The following is a 19,707-nucleotide window of genomic DNA, read 5'->3' on the forward strand; positions in this document are numbered from 1 at the left end:
AGCGCAATAAGTAGTAACGTATGGGGGTCACAGGCTTCTCACTCAATACCCCAAGTTCTCCGTAACAGAGGGAGGGGCAGGGGGAAGGTCGACAAACTAAGATAATCATAAATTTGAGGTCCAGCCAACCTGTAGGGCCCGGGGTAACTTGATAGGAGGGTGTTTACGCTAACTCCAGTTTTTCATTCATATGGAAGTTCGTTGCGCCTTCCACTACAATAAATAGGCATCCGCAATACACCTTTGAGATTATCGCATGAAGCTCTTCAAATTCACTACCGGGCTAGTCCATGACAAGCAAAGCCTAAGATCACACGAAAAAATCGACAATCAGCCAAATTACTATCCATACACGCATTGCCCTTCTTGTTTTTTTTGTCTTGTTTTCGTTTCTCCTTTTTGTTTCTCTGACTTGACATGACCCATAGATCACTCATGAGGCAAATGTGGAGGTTGCGAGTGAAAGAAAAAAAAAATGGTCTTGGGCAGCGCAGCACCCAAGTGAAAACAAAATAGCCGGGATAGGTGAAACGTAGAGAATACAAAGCCAAATGTGCGCCAAACCTTCTCAGAGAATCCCATCACCGTCCCGTGTATGTAGAGTACCTTAACAAAAGAGGAAACGAGGTCAGAAACACCCATTCATGAAACATGGTACCAGGAGACCTGTCAAACGACAGCAGCGTAGGGAATAAAAGCACATACCTCCAGATTCTTGCACGCATGTCACCACTACCAGTGGCGAACAAGTTGTTTGTCGGGCTGGGAGCCACCGAGATCACTATCACCAAGTTAGACGAAGGTATCACCCGCAGGAGTTTTGATACTAACCAGAATTTTTGTGGCCCTGTAGCATCATCTGCGCATTTCCCGTGATCGGATCCCAGAACTGGACACCCCGATCCTTGGAACCACTCATAACCCAGTGTCCGTCTGGAGTCAGGCAAACACTGAGGACGAAGTCCTAATCCGAAAGTGTGGTTAGTATCTATATGGTTTTTCCTAAGATAAACAGCAAGTAGTAGATGGAGTTGCGGATATTAACAAACCTTGTGGCCCTCGAAAGTCCGAATGCATTTGCCACCTTTGACGCCAGTCCCAGGGAATGCACCACGGGGAACATTAAGCTCCCAGAGCTTGATAGTCTTATCGAGACTGCCACTAACTAGATCCCGGCCGTTTGGCGCAAAAGCAACCGAGTAAACGCTATCTTTATGGCCATCAGGGCTTTCCAACCGTTCAACTAAATAGCCAGTGGTCGTATCCCAGACGCGAACGCTCTTGTCCAAGGAGCCAGCTGCGACGTAGTGACCATCGGGGGACATAGCAACGGTTGTCACACCATCTTCAATGCTGAGAGTGTAGACAAGCTTGCCATCCAGAATATCCCATAGGCGTACAGTCTTGTCTCCGCTTCCGGAAGCAATATAGCGGCCATTGCCAGCAAAGTCAAGAGAGTAAATATCTTGCTCATGGCCAGTGAAGATATGCTTGATAGTGCGAGCGGCAATGTCCCAAACCTAAACCCACACTATTAGTCTCCTGATCAAACAATCAAACAAGGGGAACGGGAGGGCGGGTCTGAAGATATGTAGTTCAAAGAATATGATAGGCAAATACTGTTGCCATTACTCGCAAGGGTGGAAAAAGGTGGATATCACGAGTATTGACAGTGACAGAAGAGCTGTCCTCGGACTTACACGAATTTGCTTATCCTCGGCGCCGGTTGCGAGGAACTTGCCATCGGGACTGAAGCAAACACTGCGGATATAAAGATCGCCGTTTTTGTCCACGTTCTCGTCCTGAAGGGTAGCCACATTCTGGCCGGTCGTGACGTCAAAAATTTGCGCGGAACGATTGCAACCGGTTGCAAGATATTTGCCGTCCCGGCTGAAACGTACGCAGCAAACCACACTATCATGAACAAGATGATGTACCAGCTCGACGTCCAACACACGCTGTACTTCTGGGTTGAATACAGCGTACCAATCAGCACCCTCGCGTTTTTGCGAGGCAGGTAAATCATCTGGATTCCAGTTGGCCAACATGTTACCTGGGCGGTCACGGACAAGGGCTTGGCTAGGTGGGGTGGGCCGGGCCAACTGGGGCGACACACGAGGATCAGGATAGGCCAGTTGGTGGGTTTGCTGGGGAGTTGCTGGTCCAGGAGGAGCACGGGGTCTCTTTCCAGGTCCAGGAGAGGCGGTGGGTGGAGGCGGAGGTGCGTAACCTGTACAAAAGATCCACGAGTACGGGTCAGACATCAGAGAACCCACTATCAACTCAGTCACAACATACCGTTCACAGCAGCACCAGGCTGATATCCCCCAAAAGAGCTCTGCGGTGGCTGCGGCGCTCCTTGCTGAGCCGCGGGAGCAGGCTGTTGAAGGGTATGCTGGGGAGGCTGCTGATCCTGGGGAGGGGGAGGGGCAAGACCGGGACCACTACCTCCTTGGTTGGCCATGATCCCACCGAATAGATTACTAGGGCCATGACCCAATGCGGGTGGGGGGGCTTGCGAAGGGCCAGCGTGCTGCGCTGGGCCAGCAATATGGGACGAGACAGGTTGAACACCGCGCGACTCCAACTCATGACGCAGCACTCGGATTTCCGCTTCATAGCTGCAAAGAATTAGCTTCCGAAAGGGCCATTGTCTTTGGAAGGTCATTTCGTAGACACGTACTCTTGCTTCATTTTGATTTGTGCTTGCTCTAACTGGTAGACCTTCTGCCGAATCATTTCCATTTCTTGGAGCTGTCCGGTTACTGAGAGGATTGTCAGCTGTCCATTAAATCTAATGTTAATTTCCTTCTCTGAGTAGAAGAACCCCGAACAATTCCCAGCAAGCCATCGCACTTCATGCGACTGATGTATCGATGGAGGAGCCGATCACGTAAGAACCAGTAGGGAAGTATGCCCGACAAGGCTAGGCATGAAGGTTGACACGAGGCAGATACTGATGATTAGAGAGGAAGACAATTCAAATGCACACATACATTGATGTTCAAACTCGCCAGTGCTCCTAGATTGATTCTCAAATTCCTGGCGCAGTTGATCAAGCAACTCCGTCAAACGGGAGTTGGGAGCGGGAACCATCCCGCGATGTGTGTTATACATTGCGCGTTACTCTTGGTCTGTGTGTCCAGTATATTGACAAGAATCAAAGGTATGTTTGAAGATAATTCAGGGCGACTAGGCGGGACCAACGAAGAGCTTGTTCGCGCGACGTGAGGAACGAACGGTTAGTTTCGACTTGACAAACGGGTCGACCAGAAACGACAAAGGCTGCTGGTAGAAAGTCAATGCAGCCGCATCACAGCGCGCCCCTAAGGACCAACCGCTGTGGCAATATCGAGGTAATAAAGGCGGGTGTTGTGTGGCGGTAGAGACGTGGAAGGGGCTGTAGGGGGAGGAGATGCAGTTGAGGTTTAGAGATGACAGTTCAAGCACGGAGATCAAGGCTGGAAATGGATGGGGGCAGGAAGGCGGCTGAAGGTTTGGCGCGAGAAGCGAGGCGATAGGCGAAGAAGCGACGGGACTGGCCCCTTTTTAGCCTGGCGGGGCTTCCCGAAAGACCGTTTGCAGAGAAGGGACAGTATTAAGAGTTCCAAAGTGGATTTATGTCCATGGTACATACTTACTCCTAGTATTGACATAGAGGTTTTCCCACAATATCTATTTTACATGGTATACCTATATTGCCATAGTTTGTCATTTTCTTCAACCCTCTTACTGTTGATATGATCATGTCTTTTTCCGGCCACAAGCTTTCAATGATATAGGCTTAATGCTTTTGTTTTGTTTTGTTATTTCATTCTATCATTTTTTCCTATTTAAAAAAGATGGAAGGAAAGAAAGAAGGAAAGAATAGATATGTTATATAATACTCTGTACTCTAAAAAGACAAATGTGACACTCATATCAGTTGAATGACTCAAGAGGTCGGATGTATGTACATCCATATATTGAATACATGGCCTCTTAAGGGAACGTGTAGCTGTAATGTTACAGTTCTCAGTCTATTTCAGAGATGGAGTTGGACTCGGTAGCTTAATATTGAGTCCACGGTTGTATTACGGAAACAAATGCAGTTGACACGGCAACAATGCGCACCAGCACCACAAAGTTGATTGAATATTTTAAATGGTCAGTTTTCAGGCTTTCTTTTCCTTATACTTTGTCATACATGATAGTAATATGTAACTTAGACAAAGCCGGGCGGCTGTATATATACATGTTACTCAATACAGGATCCATTGGCTATTAGAGTGATAATGAGGCCGCATATCAAGATTTATCTGCCTTCCCGAAGCCACGGAATTCCGGATCGGGTATCAATTCTTAAATCTACTATACTGAGGTCTTACAGACAGAACCATGTACGGACCAGTAACAATGTACGAATATCTTAGACAGCCCCCAATATATACTACGAAAGAATATAGGAGTCAAACAATCACTTGGATATAAGTAGTTTTCGTCAATCTGTTTTAGTATTCGGTATAGAGCGGGTAGTTCACGTAGTAGTCCAGTACTTAGTTATACTCTGTAGTTAGTTCACTAGCTAGATAGCTATAGCTTAGGTAACAAGTCTACCTATAGTTAACTAGATATTCTCCTATATTACACAAGAGAAGTGGTCTTACAGACTCCCATAAATGAATATAAACACCGATGGCTTGAGTTCAAGAGTCTTAGGAGGATTGATCACCATAGCACTATTAGGAAGGGTAGCCGACATCAATACAGAGAGTTTGGCGACTCGGTATACTCCTCCGACTGGCTCATTCGGGGGAAAATACAAGATTACCCAGATACTTTTAGAGACAGATACTAATAGTTCAATATATTATGGTTTCCCTTGTATGAAGTTACACCTTTCATAAAATATACAAAATAGGCATTTTGTATCTGTGTGGGTTATAATCTAAACTTCGAGCAAGCTGCAAGTCCTAGGAACTATACAGATACCTCTTATAACACATTTCTGTGTATACTATGACTTAAATATCGGATTGATAGAGTATACATCAGCAATAATTACATTGTTAGATAAATACTATCAGTAGTTGGATAGCTGCAGTGGGTAGCTGGTAATGCAAGGTCATGGGTACTGTACAATAATACCGAGTATGTACCTAGTAACTTGTGACATTTTATTGTCCGTTTTCCTTTCCCCCTTTGTCTGGTTCACAATGATTGGATGAATATCGGCCGATTGATCTGGTTGTGTGAGTTTCATTCTATTTTGTTATTATTATTATTATTGTTATTATTATTGTTATTATTATTGTTATTATTGTTATTATTATTATTTTCTTATACTTTTTGCCCTCACTTAGTACTTCGGATACGGTAGTAACTGCTTCCCCACCACCATTTTCTGAACCGCGAAAAAGAAGTCCAAGTTCGAAAGGTACAAAAAACGGGGAACGGCTGTGATTGTTCCGCCTGGTGTGATGCCGAGCTTGGTCCTTATAGGCTATTTTCATTTTATTCATTCCCATCCATGCTTCACATCAATTTCCTCTTCTCTCCACTCGACCTAATTTCCAACCTATCCTTAAAACCCACCCTTCGGACTCCCCCGACTGGACTCTCCTCTCTTCTGCTTTCTCATTGCCTTTCCAACTCTTTACAACAATTGGGACAGTCTGCGAGTTAGTCATCGTTTTTTCTCTTGTCCAACCCGAATTATACTACCTTTCAAATTGGTTCTCAGGGGGATCATGGATATCGCCCTCGAAGTCTGGGACACCTTTATTGGTGACCGCTTATACGCCGCACTTCTCCCCGTCTCCCTTTCGTCCTCAGTTTCGTTTCCTGGCTTCAATCATGCGGCCAATAGCAGCCTGTCCTTCTTCGGCGCATCCCAACCCTTCATCTACGAACCGGCCACATATCTGATCTATCTGGAACCCTCGAAGTACGCGTACATGAGTGCCTGGCCCAGGAACAACATCTACCGCCAATTCCTGAGTTTCTTCTTGATTGTCTGGTATGCAAAGAGCCCCTTTCGCTAAGGCTGGATTCGGCGTCTAATGATCATCTATGGAAAAGGATATTCGGCCTTATCACCTATTTCATATCTGCAACACTATCTTATATATTTATCTGGGACAAGACTACCGTTAAACACCCGAAGTTCCTCAAAAACCAAATTCCCATGGAGATCGCACAGACCATGGGATCTATGCCCATCATGTCTCTTCTGACTGCCCCCTTTTTGGTCGCCGAGGTCCGGGGTTATGCCAAGTTGTACGATGGTTTCTCCGACGAGCCTTTTCCGTACTACAGCATTATACAGTTCCCGTTGTTCATTGCATTCACCGATTTCTGCATCTACTGGATCCACCGCGGCTTACACCATCCGTTGATCTATAAGTCTCTACATAAGCCGCACCATAAGTGGATTATGCCCAGCCCATTCGCCTCGCATGCCTTCCATCCGCTGGATGGATGGTCTCAGAGTGTCCCATACCACGTATTTCCATTTATCTTTCCACTTCAGAAGGTCGCCTATGTTTTTCTCTTCGGATTTATCAACCTCTGGACCGTATTGATCCATGACGGCGAATATGTTGCCAACAGCCCGGTCATCAATGGAGCTGCCTGCCACACAATGCACCATCTTTACTTCAACTATAATTATGGGCAATTTACCACACTATGGGATCGATTGGGAGGGAGTTACCGGAAACCAAACGAGGAACTTTTCCGCCGTGAGACAAAGATGGACAAGGAGGAATGGAAGAAACAAACCAAAGAGATGGAGTCTATCCTCAAGGACGTTGAGGGAGACGATGATCGCAAATACCTAGTCGAAGATGAGTCTAAGAAGGACCTGTGATTAACGCAACAGGCCCTGTCATGCCACTTCCTGCCTTCTTTTCATCCAAATCTCCTTGGAACTACTGTTGGCTGGTTTAGACAACCGTTACGAATAGTATAGGTTGTCAAACTCCTCTCGGGGAGCGGCAAGTTCTTTCTGGGCACCGCTAGATTAACGGGGAGAGCCACAGCCGTCTTCTGGGTGGAGCTAACAATATCCTGAGTTGGATCTTTTGCTTCTGACAGTGAGTGCTACGATATTTATGTTTTTTTTTTAATTCGTCCCGTTCGTGTGTCTTTGCCCTCAGTTCTTCCCCTGACCACGTCGTATAATACTCATTCTAGTATATTAGTTACTGCATTCCTGTTTTTGTATTCATGATCAGTCATCAACAAATCGTGATATAAACCATTGTCAATGGTGAAAATCACTGCAATTCCCTCCCATGTTCATGGTTTCGTTGTATATACATACTTTAATCTTAATTAAAAGCAGGAATGAAAATCAATATAGAGCATTTTTACTCGTTTCTCACTGCCACGATTCAGGCCCTTACCCTATGCTTAGATGTGCCTTTTACAATCTGCCGAAGACAGTACTATGAGGCCAGCTTACTCAGTTTCATCCAATTTTTGATTGCACCACCTCGATTGTCCTGCCAGAATACTTGGTGTGTGATCATATATGGTGTTAGTAGGCATACACCTATTGACTTGAATAGTGATCATAGAATTTTATGCTGTTCAACATACACGTATATATATAGATATTGAGAATGGAACCCAATTAGACTCAGTTTGCTTCTATACGCTGCTCTTTCAACATGCAGTGTTACTAATAATGCCTAACTGATATAGTGGATTTATTGAGACATAGTAGTGACTTTTGCGAAGTTAGAAACCTCTCGAAATTACCAACATCAGCTGGTGAGTAGATCGAACCAATCTTAAACTACAGTCAAAAAGGGCCCTCTCTTCTTTTCATCCCCGATTCATTTAAAGAAAAGAACCCCCCCCCCCCCCCCCCTGAAAGGCATATATAATAAAGACGAGAGTGCAGAGAAACTTCGTTTGGTATGATGCTCAAGACAAGGACGAATACTGACAGCAGAGGCTAACATGCCAAACCTTCCGATGACTTCCAGATGAGTATCTCATGAGACATCCGCAGCCCCATCTGCATCCGCGATGTCCAGATCTCCATCTGCTGGACCATCCATAGCCGTAGTTCCTTCCTGGAGCGGTGGTGCCGTTGTCCCAATAGGAGTGGCAGTGGCCATGGTTTCAGCGATAAATGATTCCTCGACACCGGCTTTTCGCCTGAACGCTCTCAGCCATCGACAGCCCCATTGTCTGATGATTTCGTCTTCTGGAAGCTCACCACTTCCATCACCCCTTTCCATCAATTCATCGTTGTTTCCTCCGGCGACTGACACAATCGAATCTTCAATTACTTTGAAGAGCGCCTGCATATCTGCCTTCTCACGGTTTAATGTGTCATCTAGAACACTCAACTGCGGCTCATACAGGCCCGGCTGAGTCCGTGCAGCAACGATTTGGCGCAGACGGTTGGTGACTTTTCCCACAGTGGATGATATCATCTCGAAAACGTGTGTTCTTGCCAAAATCGTCCCCGCCTCCAACTTGTCTACCAGTGCCCACTCAATGACGGATAGCGGCGTCAGAATAGTGTAATTCAGTAACTTGTCGATGATATTGATGCCGATTCCTGGCTGATCTTTCCAATATTCCATAACAGAGGTTATAATTTGGCGACGTGCGCGAGTGGACTTGGGGCCAATGGCTAGAAGTCGTTCTTTGTTTCGCTCAATGCAAGACAGTACGTGAGAAAGTGATTTTGACCCAACGAAGCAAATTGCCGTGACGAACGCATCTGTTGAGGGTAGCATAGGGTCCTCAACCCCCATCGCCCTAGCTTGCTCTTCAATAGAAGAGATTATTGGCAGAATCTCGTCATCTGCTGCTTTCTTACGGATGAGCTGCATGATTTCTGTGCCTTCGTTGGCATAGGGCGTGGCTGTTGAGGATGATGATAAGTCAACAAGTTCTAAGAGGCCCACGACAGGACTGGAGCGCATGAACTTACTATCCAATGAGTATTTGAAGTCGGGAGTATCCTTCTCCTTGCCTTCCGTGATCAAGTCTTGGTAAGGGTCTGGAAGCGTGCCTCTAATACGCTGAGCAAAGCTTAACCTGATCTCTTTGTCCAGCGCGCCGATTATAAAGGCCATCCTTGGGTGAACTGAGCAAAGTTCAAGGTCATCGATCCTTTTCCAACGGTTAGCCTCACATTCTGTCTTCTTCTATCATCATCATCATCATCATCATCATCATCATCAACAACAACAACATGATGATGATATATTCCCCCCTTTTTTGTTCTTTTGTTTTTGTTTGGGACAGGGATCTGTATTATTACGGTGGGACTGACCATTCACTCCATTTCCATGTGAACCCAAAATTGCTCAGATGGTGAGCAAACCAATCTAAGAACCGATGGCTTAAATCTAGATCAATCGTTTCCAAGCTGCGATAAAGAAAACGAATCGCACGCCCTAAGCTCGGAGCGATGGCAGCCGGTGCGATCTTACAGCACTCTGTGAGAACTGAGTGGTAGTACACAAGCTTGTGCTGCGGGGAAGGAAGTTGGAACAACTGGGAGAAAACTGCGTCCACGGCCACGTCTTCGGGCTTCCACGTCGGACGGTCTCCGGAGATATCGCGTAATCTGTCAAAGGGAGTTGCACGCTTCACGAAAGTATGCGGTGTAAAGTAACAGTCAATGTCGATGAGATACTTGGCCGTGGCAATACGGTTGAAGTCGAGGATGTTGATCGTGTCAACAAGAGCGTCACGCAGCAGTGATGACGCAATATCTGACGTTGGGGGTACGGTTTCTACCTCTTGGTTGGAGTATACGGACATGTAAACTTCAGGGAAAATCGCCCTGGATCCATTTTGTACAGGGTCGGGCACAGTTATTTGAGGGAATGCATGCTTTGTGCCGGATTCCAGGGGTTTCTGCTCTTCTTCATTGTCGCGTCCACCTTTCCACGGTCGAGGAAGACATGCGAGTTCCCAATTCCGGTTGGCTTCCTGCTGGAGTTGACTTTGAAGCAGGCTAATAACGCTTTGCGCAGTAGATGAAGTGTCATATTCCGGGCTAAATGGCTTAACCAAATCCACCAACGCATGTGGGGTCGATGCAATGATGTCGGTCTTTTCAAGAAGGGCATTTGCCTGAGCCTCATAACCTGTTATCGGAGAAGCCATTATGTATGGAATAGTGAAGAGAATTATTTTCACGAGTTCCAGTCCTAGCAACTATACATGACTTATTAGTGGGTGTGCACATAATAGATAGCGAAACGGCTCACATCTTCAGAAGAGGCTGTCTGCAGAACAACGGCACGCTCAAAAAGCTCTTCCAGGATTGGAAAGATGCCATCTCCCTCATATAATATCTGTAGGCATCCAAGAAACCGGAGAAGAAGCTTGACTTCACGCCATGCCCCGTTGTTGATGTAGTGCTGTAAGTATTCGCTCGCTTTGGTAAGGATATCGGACACAAGCTCCGATCTGTAGGCATTGGCAGCCAAGACTGTCGCTGCGATAAAGGGGATTTTCAGCGGTTGTTCTAGGGCTCTATCACGGGTCGCATTGTGTTAGCGTTCGGACAAGGGAACTAGGGCCAGTCTAAGCGTACAGGTCAACTGAGATATCAACAAAAGCCTGTCTCAGCTCCTCATCTTCATAATTATCGGCGACGCTTTTTGCAATAGTCACTACATCGTCTTCGGCTCTTCTGGCGGCCTAATGGGAAAGTGTAAGTTATGAAGTTGATATTCAAACCTCAACACCAAAGCAGGGGGATCGTACAGATTCGGCAATGGTTAATAGCTGTCTTCGGACCTTCGCAACTAAGGGTTCTTCGTATCTGCGCCTCTGGCGTCGGTCATAGTCATCGTCTTCTGTAAATTCCGCAGTAATTGTTAGGGGGAAGAGCAATCAAAAACACCACGATCCGGGGAACCAAGAGAAACGGTATCGCGGTAGATGCCATATCTTTAAATATATATATATAGAGAGTGAAAAAAAAAAATTCGCACTGACCTCTATAGCGCCTTTTGCGACCACCCTTGGGCCCGTGATGACGGCGTTCGTAGTCAACCATAGCTATCTACACCTGGGCACGTCGGTCTTTGTGCCTTCGCAGATTGAGATGAGCTAGATATTGAGTAAGACTATCAAAGCTGTATGTGATTGATAGGACACATAAGTTGCGTCCACAGATACGTTCACTGCCGGTAATGTCTATTAGAGCAAAGACCGCGCGTGCACATGCTTCTAGAAGCAAAACATTGCCAGTACCGTGAGCTCACCAAGTGTCGGGATAAGAGATGCTCCGTGCCGCTGATTATATAATATGCTAATAGTAAAGTAACATAGTTACATGCAGGAACATACATCACAACGTACCATAATTGGACCCCCTTTTAGAAATAGAATAAGAGACCAATTGGCCATTTGTATTACACAGAGACATTATTGTCCCAGTCTGAGATGTCTAAGATCAGATCTAATTCAAACTCCATCTCTTGAACTAGTTAACAAGCTATGATATCTATCGCAAACATGGAGCACTGTATTTCACCTTCTGCCTTTTGCTGTGTAACTGAATGGAGAGAGCAATATAAGGGTCAACTCGGGTTGTTCGCCCATTCACCTAGAATACAGTTGCCGATAGCAGTTTTGAGGTCTGTTGGCACTTATCTGGTCGTCGATGAACATGGCAAATAGCAACCTCCTACATCCATAGACTATCCCGACTATGGGAAGAGGTAAATACCAGAAAACTCTGAGATAAGCTTGCAATTACAGCATGAGACAGTTAATAACGGGAATGGTAGAGTCAAAACATGCAATTACAAGACTGTGGTTATACACACTAACGAATGTGATGTTCCAGAGTGTAACATAGGACTCTAATAGGGTGAAGAGGGAAGTGAGGAGAGAAGTGGCGAGGGGGAAGAGAAAGGGTGAAGTAAAAGGAAAGGAAATAGTAAACCAGTCGTCTGCTTTCGGAACTAAGAACTATGCACCAGCTTCATCGTCGAGGAACATTGTCATTCGAGCCAAACAAATGGAGCCGGTGTTATGATAAATGTGAACAATGAGTAATTTAAGGGGCGAAAAAAAGGCAAATGGGACGAGTATGAGAGTAGAAGAGAAACACAAAAGATATTGAAGGAGCAAAAATGAAGGCGAGAAAGGGAAGAAAAAGGAAGTGAAGGCACAAAAATAAGGGCATTTCTAACGCTGCAAGTCGAGGGAATTAAACCTCCAAGACCTATATTCAAAGCATGCTCACTAGCACATGATTGATGTGCATCCAAGCATAAAAATCCTCAACGATATCTGACGTATTTGTAGGATATCCATCTCTCTGCCCTTCTTCATAGGACTTGCGACATTTATAACCCCTTCGAATCGAGAGATGAAGCTATGCAGAAATGAATCCCGGAAGGCAGACTCACGCGGTAAGGGTATCACTTTTTTTCCTCCCAAGGGCTGTCTCAGACACCTCAATAACTCCAGGCTATGACATTCCATCATCTTCTTTGCATCAAACGGTCATGCCCCAATACCCGTTTCTTTTTTTTCTGTTCTGTTTTTCTTTTCTTTTCCTTAAGGGGAAAAAAAAAACTTTTCCAGCTGTGACAGAGGGTGGTACTCTTTCCCTCCAACATTTCTCCTAGTTTCTTTCCGTCCTTTTTTTTTTTCTTTTCCATTTCCTATTTACCTTTGGAATTGTCTGAAAAGTCACCCTCTCCCCACCGCAGAGAAACCAGCTCCCAGATGTCTTGCCAATGGAATAGGGTCTACAACTGAAATGACCTCTCCCAGTTTAGAACCGCCCGGTGTATCAAAGTGAACTCGTACGGCATAGCATCAGGTTCTCGCGCACACGTGCATGTGACCGTACTATGAACAACCGTGTACTTCGTAAGCATTGCACCCCTTGACTCAATCAAGACGTGCCATCATTTCATCTTTCGTTAGGGGGGTAAAGTTATCAATATCTATCCCGCGGGCTTCGAGAGCAGGGCGTGCATGAGGAGGAATAAGCCGACTGTTCATTGCCGGTGCGATAGAAAGTTCTGCTAAGCCGTTAGCCATGGTTGCTAGTAAGCATTGGAAAGAGAGAGCAGACCATGTCGAGAGAAGTCAAACAGATTAGGGAGCTCTCGAGATGGCCCATTCTGGTGTCGGGAATCAGGCAGCCGAGTGCTAGGATCCCTGAGTTCATCAAAGAATGGGTGAATCATCGCTTCAATGGCTGACAACCGCTGCGTTGGTGTGTATTCCAGCAAAGCAGAGATCAAATCAATTGCCTCATGAGGAGCTCTCCGGAAAACCTGGCAAAAATGTGTTAGAATTTTGCTCGAGAGCCCAAGGTGAAGGTAGATATACTTTGTTGAAAGGATGTGGCTTGATCTGCGGGAATTTGTGCTCCATGTAGTTGGGGTTCATAGTGCGAATCTGCTCCCGAGTGGGAGTACCAAGAACTTTAATGATCTCCACCAGTTGATCAATCCCAGATTCACCTGGGAAAAGCGGTTGCCCCAGCATTAACTCGGCCATTACACAACCAGTAGACCACACATCTGGAATCGTTAGTAACTTCACCAATGTCAAATGGATGGCACCGGGTAATTACCAATCTTCGTGGTGTAATTTGTTGCACCAAAAATTAATTCGGGTGCACGATAATAGCGAGAGCAGATATACGAAACATTGGGCTCGTTCTCAACTAAGATCTTGGCAGAGCCAAAATCACAAAGCTTCAAGATACCAGTGCTTGGGTCAAGCAAGAGGTTTTGAGGTTTGATGTCACGATGGCAGATGCCCTGCGAATGAATGTATGCCAGAGAACGAAACAATTGATATATGTAAAGCTTGACCTCCAACATGGGCATTGTAGTCTTCAACTTGTTGAAATATCGAGATGCTCGATAAACCGTTTCTGGTACGTATTCCAGAACGAGATTCAGATACACTTCGTCCTTCTACAGAGTATTGACGGCATAGTCAGCACAAAGGTATTCATTCCGCATAAGAGTGGCAACACATACCCTCTCACCATTGGAGTAATAGAAAGCCTTCAACTCTACAATGTTGGGATGGCGGACAATCCGCATTATTTGTAACTCACGGTTCTAAGGAAGCCATTGTCAGTGATACTCCACTGACAATAAGGTCAACTTTCGGCCAGCGACCACGTACCTTGAAGCGTTTGTCTTGTAGGACACGTTTAATAGCAGCGTCCTCGCCGCTGGGCATCATCTTTGTCTGAAAGACCACTCCAAACGACCCATTGCCAACGATTTTACACTGCGAGTACGAAATTTCTTTGGTCTCCCCTGTTAGTCCATCCTGGACCTTCTCACGGACGACTTCTACAAAGCGAGATTAAAAGTTCAAGTCAGTAGACAATCTCCATAATATGTGCTAGCAATTGGAATGATGGTGATCACTTACCACCCATGCGCAAACTCGAGAATACCCCAGGCCGGTTCTGTGACATCACGGGCGTTTTGTGGGGTTCGCACAAGGCGGCAAGTTGGGCAGCGCTATAGAAGATATGGAGGACTGCAGTTTAACAGCGGATGGCGGCAATAGACGCAGACGTAGGGTCAAACGTAAGGTGTTTGATCCGTCTTGAGCAGACTGTAATCGGTGGAGCACTGGCTAAGAGGGGTGCTCTGGATGGGCGGAATATCCGAACGGTGGGTGTTGAGTGGAGGTGTCCGTGAGATGGAAGGTTGAGAAACGGACGGGCGAATAGCAGGAGGGAAGGCTTAAACCAGTAGGCGGATCGAGTGCCAAGAGTGCGCACCAGAGCAGGGAAAGCCCCCCAGAAGTTCGTAGAGGGAATAGCAAACCTCGTGGCAGTCGACCAAGAGAAAGGGGATGAAAATAATATTGCAGCTATGCAAGAGGTTTAGAAAGAAATAAAAAAAAAAAGGAAATGGTGAAAGTGAAAAGTGGGAAAGGGAAAAGGGAAAAAAAATTTGGAAAAAAACTTTTGGTGAAGTGATTTACGTCTCACCACTGAGGCAGGAGAATGGTGGTTGTAGTAGGAGGATAAGGAGCAGTAGGTAGGATGGTCGGAGAGGGTGGAAGAGAGGAGGGCGAGCAGGTGACGTTGATGGAGCGACAAAGCCCGAACACGCGAGGGCTGCAGGAACGCGGGAATAAAGCGCCGGGAGAGGAGAGGAAAAGGGTAAGGAACTCACGAGCCAACCCCGATCGAACAAATGAATCCAAAGATGGGGAAATTATCACCCAAAAAGAGAAAATGAAAAAGAAAGAACAAGGACAATGGAGGCAATAGATAAAAAAAAATTGAGGGGTGAGGAACCAGTGCGGTACAGCAGACTGTAAAGCTAAACAAATCACTACTCCATAGAAATAAGTAAATTATTGACTTCTTTAGCAGCACTAAAAGATAATGACCAAGTAAACTTGGAAAGGAAAAGATCATAAACAGCACCTGTCCTAATATCTGGCTGTACAGAATACTATGTATGTATGTATTAGTGGTAAGATCCAGAAAACCAATGTTTTGGGTTTTTGGTGAGGGGCGGGAGTAGATAGTTTTAGGTAGTCCACCTTGCTAGGACAGGCTGGGCAATGAGCACGAAGCTGTGGCAGTGTGTGGAGGAAGGCAAGAAGATTGTGGATGATGGCTGGGATTATTGGTACAAAACAACTCAAAGAATTTCTCTTTATAGCTTCCGGCATAAGAACAATATCTTGTACACAATAGTGTTAGTTCTTGAAATAATTATTAAACCTATCTGATACACCAGTTGCCTGTCATTTGAGAGAGGAAAAATGCTCTCTCTACATACACTGTATTTCGTTACAGAGGGTATTCAAGCCAAAAATAAAGGAGGGGTCCCAAGTAATATATGTACCAATGCAGCATGTTTAATTACATACAATACCCAAGTGCAGTCAAATCACATGACACCATTTGGTAGTTACTGTAATATCAGTAATTAGCTGGTACCAGTGCACCTAGTCGAAGCAAAGCAGTACATATGTGCTTAAAAATCTATTGAGCACTGAGATCAATATAGGGGAAAATGGATATGTTTAAGATGGTATACAATTCATTAGGACAGAAACTGAGAGTTGTACTTCATAGACTTGGGTGGATTTCATGATGACGGGGGTTGCGCTTATGTGGAGCAACTGCCCAAGGTTGGGCGCAAGGATGGGCCAAAACGGGGAGAAATACCAGATGACCCTCTTCTGGGGCTCGGCTTGTTACAGTATATTCGCCTCTAGTTGAGCTTTGTTCAACCTGTATGGTCACCATGACTTGACAGCTCTTGAACTCTTAGTCAGATAAACCATTCTGATGTATATAAATATCCACTCCATGGCATTTATCTATGTATTGCTGAGGATTTGTGCTGTCTACAAATCTTTATATAACAATACATTGCAGATTTGGTATCTATATAAATACTGAAAACTATTCTTGATCTGTACTCTGTACTAGAATACTGATTCCCCTAAATATATGGTATTTTTTTTATTAAGTTGTTAATAGCTCTAGTGACAAGGCAAACAGCAATACTAAGTGTTTGGTCCGCAAGTGTCAAGTGACCAGCTGTGATTTTCACTGGAACTATTCTTATTGGCTATACACAGTGCCTCCTACGTATGCAGAGTATGTACTAGTACTACTAGTTACCAGATCACATATACTGTACCAGACCGCTGTATTTATAACCAGGGATCTAGATCTTAAATTTCTTCATTCTACTTCTTGCTTTTCCCTCTTTCCCCCCAACAACCCCTCCTTCTGGAACTATGGAGGTAACTGGGAGGCTTACGGAGTAGGTTCCCAACTAAGATAGTTTCCATATTTAACACAGTTGTGGCCAGAGAATGCGTATGGCAGAGCTTCGAGGTTACGCCACACTCTATGTACCTTTTAAGTAGGGGATACAGAGTACTCCATAGTAGGACATGTTACCTAGTGGTATGTGTCAGGTGTTCAGGAGCTTTGACCAAGCTTGGTGCAGCTCTTAGGACAATACAGCCAACCACGACTTCCATCAAGAGGGAGGTCGGCTGGACGCCGTCAATGTAAGGTAGTTGATTACCTAGTTAGTTAAGACACTAGTATAACAGTGACTAATCAATCTCGATGAAATACTCTGTTGTGGTCATTATTAGAGAGTACCAAGCTTGTTATGTTGTGCCTACTCTGGGTAGTAAAATTCTTGGCACTAGATCCTGGAAAGCATGGATGAAAGTCTATTGAGTATCAACAGAAATAACGAATAGATTTCAAAGCACAACATACTTTTTCGTAGCCAAATTTTAATATGGTACCTGTCCGGTTCTAAGTTGTGCTACTCCTAGGCCTAACTTCCCCATGGCTGCGGTTGACTGCATGCCTCCTTTGCTAGGAACTTACCCCACAGAAACATGGGTGGTCTTAAGGGTCATGTCAAGGGGTTCTCAAATAGTATCAAAACCCCAGATGATCATTGAAAGGATGTCCGCCTACTATATACAGTTAGAACTAATCGTTAAATATATTTATTCATCCCAATACCTCCAATTGTATGTACTAGACCCAATCTCAGGAGAGACTATACCTAGGTATATCTGTTGACCACATCACAGTCAATAATTTGTTCTTTTACACCCCTTGCATAGATATTACGCATTATAAATCTATCGACCTTCGCTCATACACTAAATATGCCCTGCTATAGCCAATTACTGGACTCAGCTTTCCCAGTAGGAAGTTGAAGCGTGCGGAACTTGTATTTAGGTGGTATTTCGGTCTTGTTGCTGAGACCGTGACCAGATATTCTATTTCCTTTCCATTGTTATTGTCGGGTCACTCCACCTGGCACCTGGCAGTCTCAGGCGATTACTCTATTCAGAACTACAAAGTCAAAACTTACAGTAAATGATGCTTAACTTCTGCATTTCCCATTCCCTGCTCATATTGTACCAGTTGGAATTTATCTCTAGAAAATGCTTCAAAATAACCTAGCAGAGATACCACTGATGCAGTGATGCCAGCATAGCATGCCCTATAGAGATGTAAAACTTGTGCAAATATATTGACAGTAGCCACCAAAAACAAAGCCAGCCATATCATCCTCAAAACTTCACTTGTATCTTAGTGTATACTTAAGTCAAGGGAGGCTCAGGGGGGAGTGATATTAATATATGGATTATTTAGAACAGTGCCTGGTTATATACATATGATCCATTGTGAATGGGCTATGAAATCCTATAATTGTAGAAACTTGAAACTGGCTGTCATAAAATTAAAAAGGAGGCACAGGTAGTAGGAATTACAAATACAGTACCAAAATATTTATTATAACACTGGACGCAGTGGCTAATTGCCCTTGCCCCACTTCTGTGGCTGTCTTGATTACGGAGTACACAGTATGGAGAGAATCCACCTACTAGTAGTGCTCTAAAGGATTCTTCTTACTACAAGCATACTTAGTAGAGTAGTACAATGATTCGATTCACCTTGTCTTTTGGAATGCCATTATCCCAGATAATACAGAAGCCAAATTTGTAAGTTTGCATCAGTACTATAGAGCGCTCTGTAACAATATCAAGCACGTGAACAATTATAGAAATGATGTATGTATTGGATAGGGCTATTATCTTTAACAAGATATGAAACTAGTCCACTGGAAATTGTTTTAGTAATTTCATTCAAAACAATTTATTGTTCCTTGGTACTCAAGGCCGTCCACCTTCAGTCTCTAACCCAATCAGTGTATTCATTGCTTGGTCTGCGGAACACTGAGTGGCCAGAAACTCAGCAGGTCAGTGGTCCATAGAGATGTCTCAGGTGACTAACTGGTAGGTAAGGTAATCTTCGAATTTGGGTAAAAATCAAAAATCAGAAATAGCATTACCACCTATGTTACAGATTTTTCATTTTGCACCTGGTACCTACTCCTGCAAATACTCGCCCATTTATATTTATTGATATTTGCTTTCTTTTTCAAGTTTCTTATCTACAGTCGCATGTTAGTCTTCCTCTCTGTTTCTATAGGCTACAGCTCTCAAGATGAAGTACATCCTTTAACTATAAGTTCTATAATTATAGTCCTTGACAAGAGGGCGTCTAGTAAGACAAAAGTACAAGTCAATATTTATAATCAGTGCTTAATCTTGAGTTGTAGTATAGTTTATAATATATAGTTGAACAAGTACTTGCCTATCTCCTGTTGTAGATACAGAGCAGTGCAGCAGCGCACTAGTCACGCAAAGTAAAAGGCACAGTGTAACAAAGAACACTGACTAGGTTTTCTATGTGTGCCCTATATTACTGAGTAAGCTTGGCAGTAGTCACTGGTTAAGTAGTATCTGGAACCTGGATGGGTATTTGAGCAACTTTGGGTCAATTGGTAGCACAAAAAACTGAACACAAGATACAACATTACAGGGTTTTCTATCTAGTACTAAAATAGCCTAGTGGGGCTTAGAATAGCAGGTGCCAGGACTCAGGCTTGTAATAGATTATGAAAGTAATGGCGTCTTTTCTTCCATTTCTCCTTATTTACTGGGGGGAGATCAATTTTTTTGTAAGATCGAAGATAAACTATGCAACCGGTACGTCATCATATAAATCTCTAGATTCTGTACCTTCTGGAGAAATATATTATATATACCATGGGTCTGTGGATCTAATGCCATGGAATGAATGCACTGTGTATGATAGGAGTAGGATACATGGTTATATGCCTCCAGATGAATAATATGGCGGTTATGCGCATATCT

The 19,707-nt window shown here is 44.4% G+C and overlaps 5 protein-coding genes across 5 annotated transcripts; 1 reads left to right on the forward strand and 4 right to left on the reverse strand.

The window, feature by feature from the left end:
* Positions 1 to 253: 253 nt before the first annotated feature.
* rcoA (putative transcriptional repressor TupA/RocA) lies at positions 254 to 3,461 on the reverse strand. Its single transcript, XM_032083237.1, has 8 exons — positions 2,997 to 3,461; positions 2,684 to 2,765; positions 2,299 to 2,621; positions 1,701 to 2,230; positions 1,050 to 1,520; positions 832 to 964; positions 706 to 781; positions 254 to 606 (listed from the first exon to the last, which is right to left on the reverse strand). The coding sequence occupies exons 1-8, from the start codon at positions 3,115 to 3,117 to the stop codon at positions 582 to 584; spliced, it is 1,761 nt and encodes a 586-aa protein (XP_031936706.1). The 5' UTR covers positions 3,118 to 3,461; the 3' UTR covers positions 254 to 581.
* A 2,065-nt stretch (positions 3,462 to 5,526) lies between these two features.
* On the forward strand, positions 5,527 to 7,488 carry BDV37DRAFT_260388 (sterol desaturase family protein). Its single transcript, XM_032083238.1, has one exon. It carries the CDS (start codon positions 6,167 to 6,169, stop codon positions 6,848 to 6,850), a length of 684 nt encoding a protein of 227 aa, XP_031936707.1. The 5' UTR covers positions 5,527 to 6,166; the 3' UTR covers positions 6,851 to 7,488.
* A 388-nt stretch (positions 7,489 to 7,876) lies between these two features.
* Positions 7,877 to 11,185, reverse strand: BDV37DRAFT_260392 (NCBP1 family protein). Its single transcript, XM_032083239.1, has 7 exons — positions 10,966 to 11,185; positions 10,732 to 10,823; positions 10,559 to 10,665; positions 10,230 to 10,497; positions 9,284 to 10,176; positions 8,939 to 9,120; positions 7,877 to 8,869 (listed from the first exon to the last, which is right to left on the reverse strand). The coding sequence occupies exons 1-7, from the start codon at positions 11,024 to 11,026 to the stop codon at positions 7,986 to 7,988; spliced, it is 2,487 nt and encodes an 828-aa protein (XP_031936708.1). The 5' UTR covers positions 11,027 to 11,185; the 3' UTR covers positions 7,877 to 7,985.
* Positions 11,186 to 12,673: 1,488 nt separating this feature from the next.
* On the reverse strand, positions 12,674 to 14,746 carry BDV37DRAFT_231025 (GSK family serine/threonine-protein kinase). Its single transcript, XM_032080343.1, has 7 exons — positions 14,395 to 14,746; positions 14,140 to 14,312; positions 13,989 to 14,072; positions 13,574 to 13,922; positions 13,327 to 13,520; positions 13,067 to 13,271; positions 12,674 to 13,013 (listed from the first exon to the last, which is right to left on the reverse strand). The coding sequence occupies exons 1-7, from the start codon at positions 14,438 to 14,440 to the stop codon at positions 12,880 to 12,882; spliced, it is 1,185 nt and encodes a 394-aa protein (XP_031936709.1). The 5' UTR covers positions 14,441 to 14,746; the 3' UTR covers positions 12,674 to 12,879.
* On the reverse strand, positions 14,578 to 15,555 carry BDV37DRAFT_231058 (uncharacterized protein). Its single transcript, XM_032080345.1, has 2 exons — positions 15,153 to 15,555; positions 14,578 to 14,844 (listed from the first exon to the last, which is right to left on the reverse strand). Exons 1-2 carry the CDS (start codon positions 15,398 to 15,400, stop codon positions 14,715 to 14,717), a joined length of 378 nt encoding a protein of 125 aa, XP_031936710.1. The 5' UTR covers positions 15,401 to 15,555; the 3' UTR covers positions 14,578 to 14,714.
* Between the last annotated feature and the right edge of the window lie 4,152 nt (positions 15,556 to 19,707).

Source organism: Aspergillus pseudonomiae, assembly GCF_009193645.1.
Source record: "Aspergillus pseudonomiae strain CBS 119388 unplaced genomic scaffold BDV37scaffold_97, whole genome shotgun sequence".
Lineage (NCBI taxonomy): Eukaryota > Fungi > Ascomycota > Eurotiomycetes > Eurotiales > Aspergillaceae > Aspergillus > Aspergillus pseudonomiae.

Bases quoted from the DNA above. Each gene is read 5' to 3' on its own strand.
- rcoA (XM_032083237.1), bottom strand. From the start codon at position 3,117: ATGTATAACACACATCGCGGGATGGTTCCCGCTCCCAACTCCCGTTTG. The intron at 2,622-2,683 runs GTACGTGTCTAC...AATTCTTTGCAG, and splicing joins CAAATCAAAATGAAGCAAGA to CTATGAAGCGGAAATCCGAG. The intron at 965-1,049 runs GTTTGTTAATAT...CTTTCGGATTAG, and splicing joins GGACTTTCGAGGGCCACAAG to GACTTCGTCCTCAGTGTTTG.
- BDV37DRAFT_260388 (XM_032083238.1), top strand. From the start codon at position 6,167: ATGGAGATCGCACAGACCATGGGATCTATGCCCATCATGTCTCTTCTG.
- BDV37DRAFT_260392 (XM_032083239.1), bottom strand. From the start codon at position 11,026: ATGGTTGACTACGAACGCCGTCATCACGGGCCCAAGGGTGGTCGCAAA. The intron at 10,498-10,558 runs GTACGCTTAGAC...GACCCGTGATAG, and splicing joins GTTGATATCTCAGTTGACCT to AGCCCTAGAACAACCGCTGA. The intron at 8,870-8,938 runs GTAAGTTCATGC...CATCCTCAACAG, and splicing joins CTTCAAATACTCATTGGATA to CCACGCCCTATGCCAACGAA.
- BDV37DRAFT_231025 (XM_032080343.1), bottom strand. From the start codon at position 14,440: ATGTCACAGAACCGGCCTGGGGTATTCTCGAGTTTGCGCATGGGTG. The intron at 13,923-13,988 runs GTATGTGTTGCC...AATACTCTGTAG, and splicing joins ATTACTCCAATGGTGAGAGG to AAGGACGAAGTGTATCTGAA. The intron at 13,272-13,326 runs GTATATCTACCT...CATTTTTGCCAG, and splicing joins AGCCACATCCTTTCAACAAA to GTTTTCCGGAGAGCTCCTCA.
- BDV37DRAFT_231058 (XM_032080345.1), bottom strand. From the start codon at position 15,400: ATGATCTTTTCCTTTCCAAGTTTACTTGGTCATTATCTTTTAGTGCTG. The intron at 14,845-15,152 runs GTGAGTTCCTTA...CCTCTTGCATAG, and splicing joins TGTTCGATCGGGGTTGGCTC to CTGCAATATTATTTTCATCC.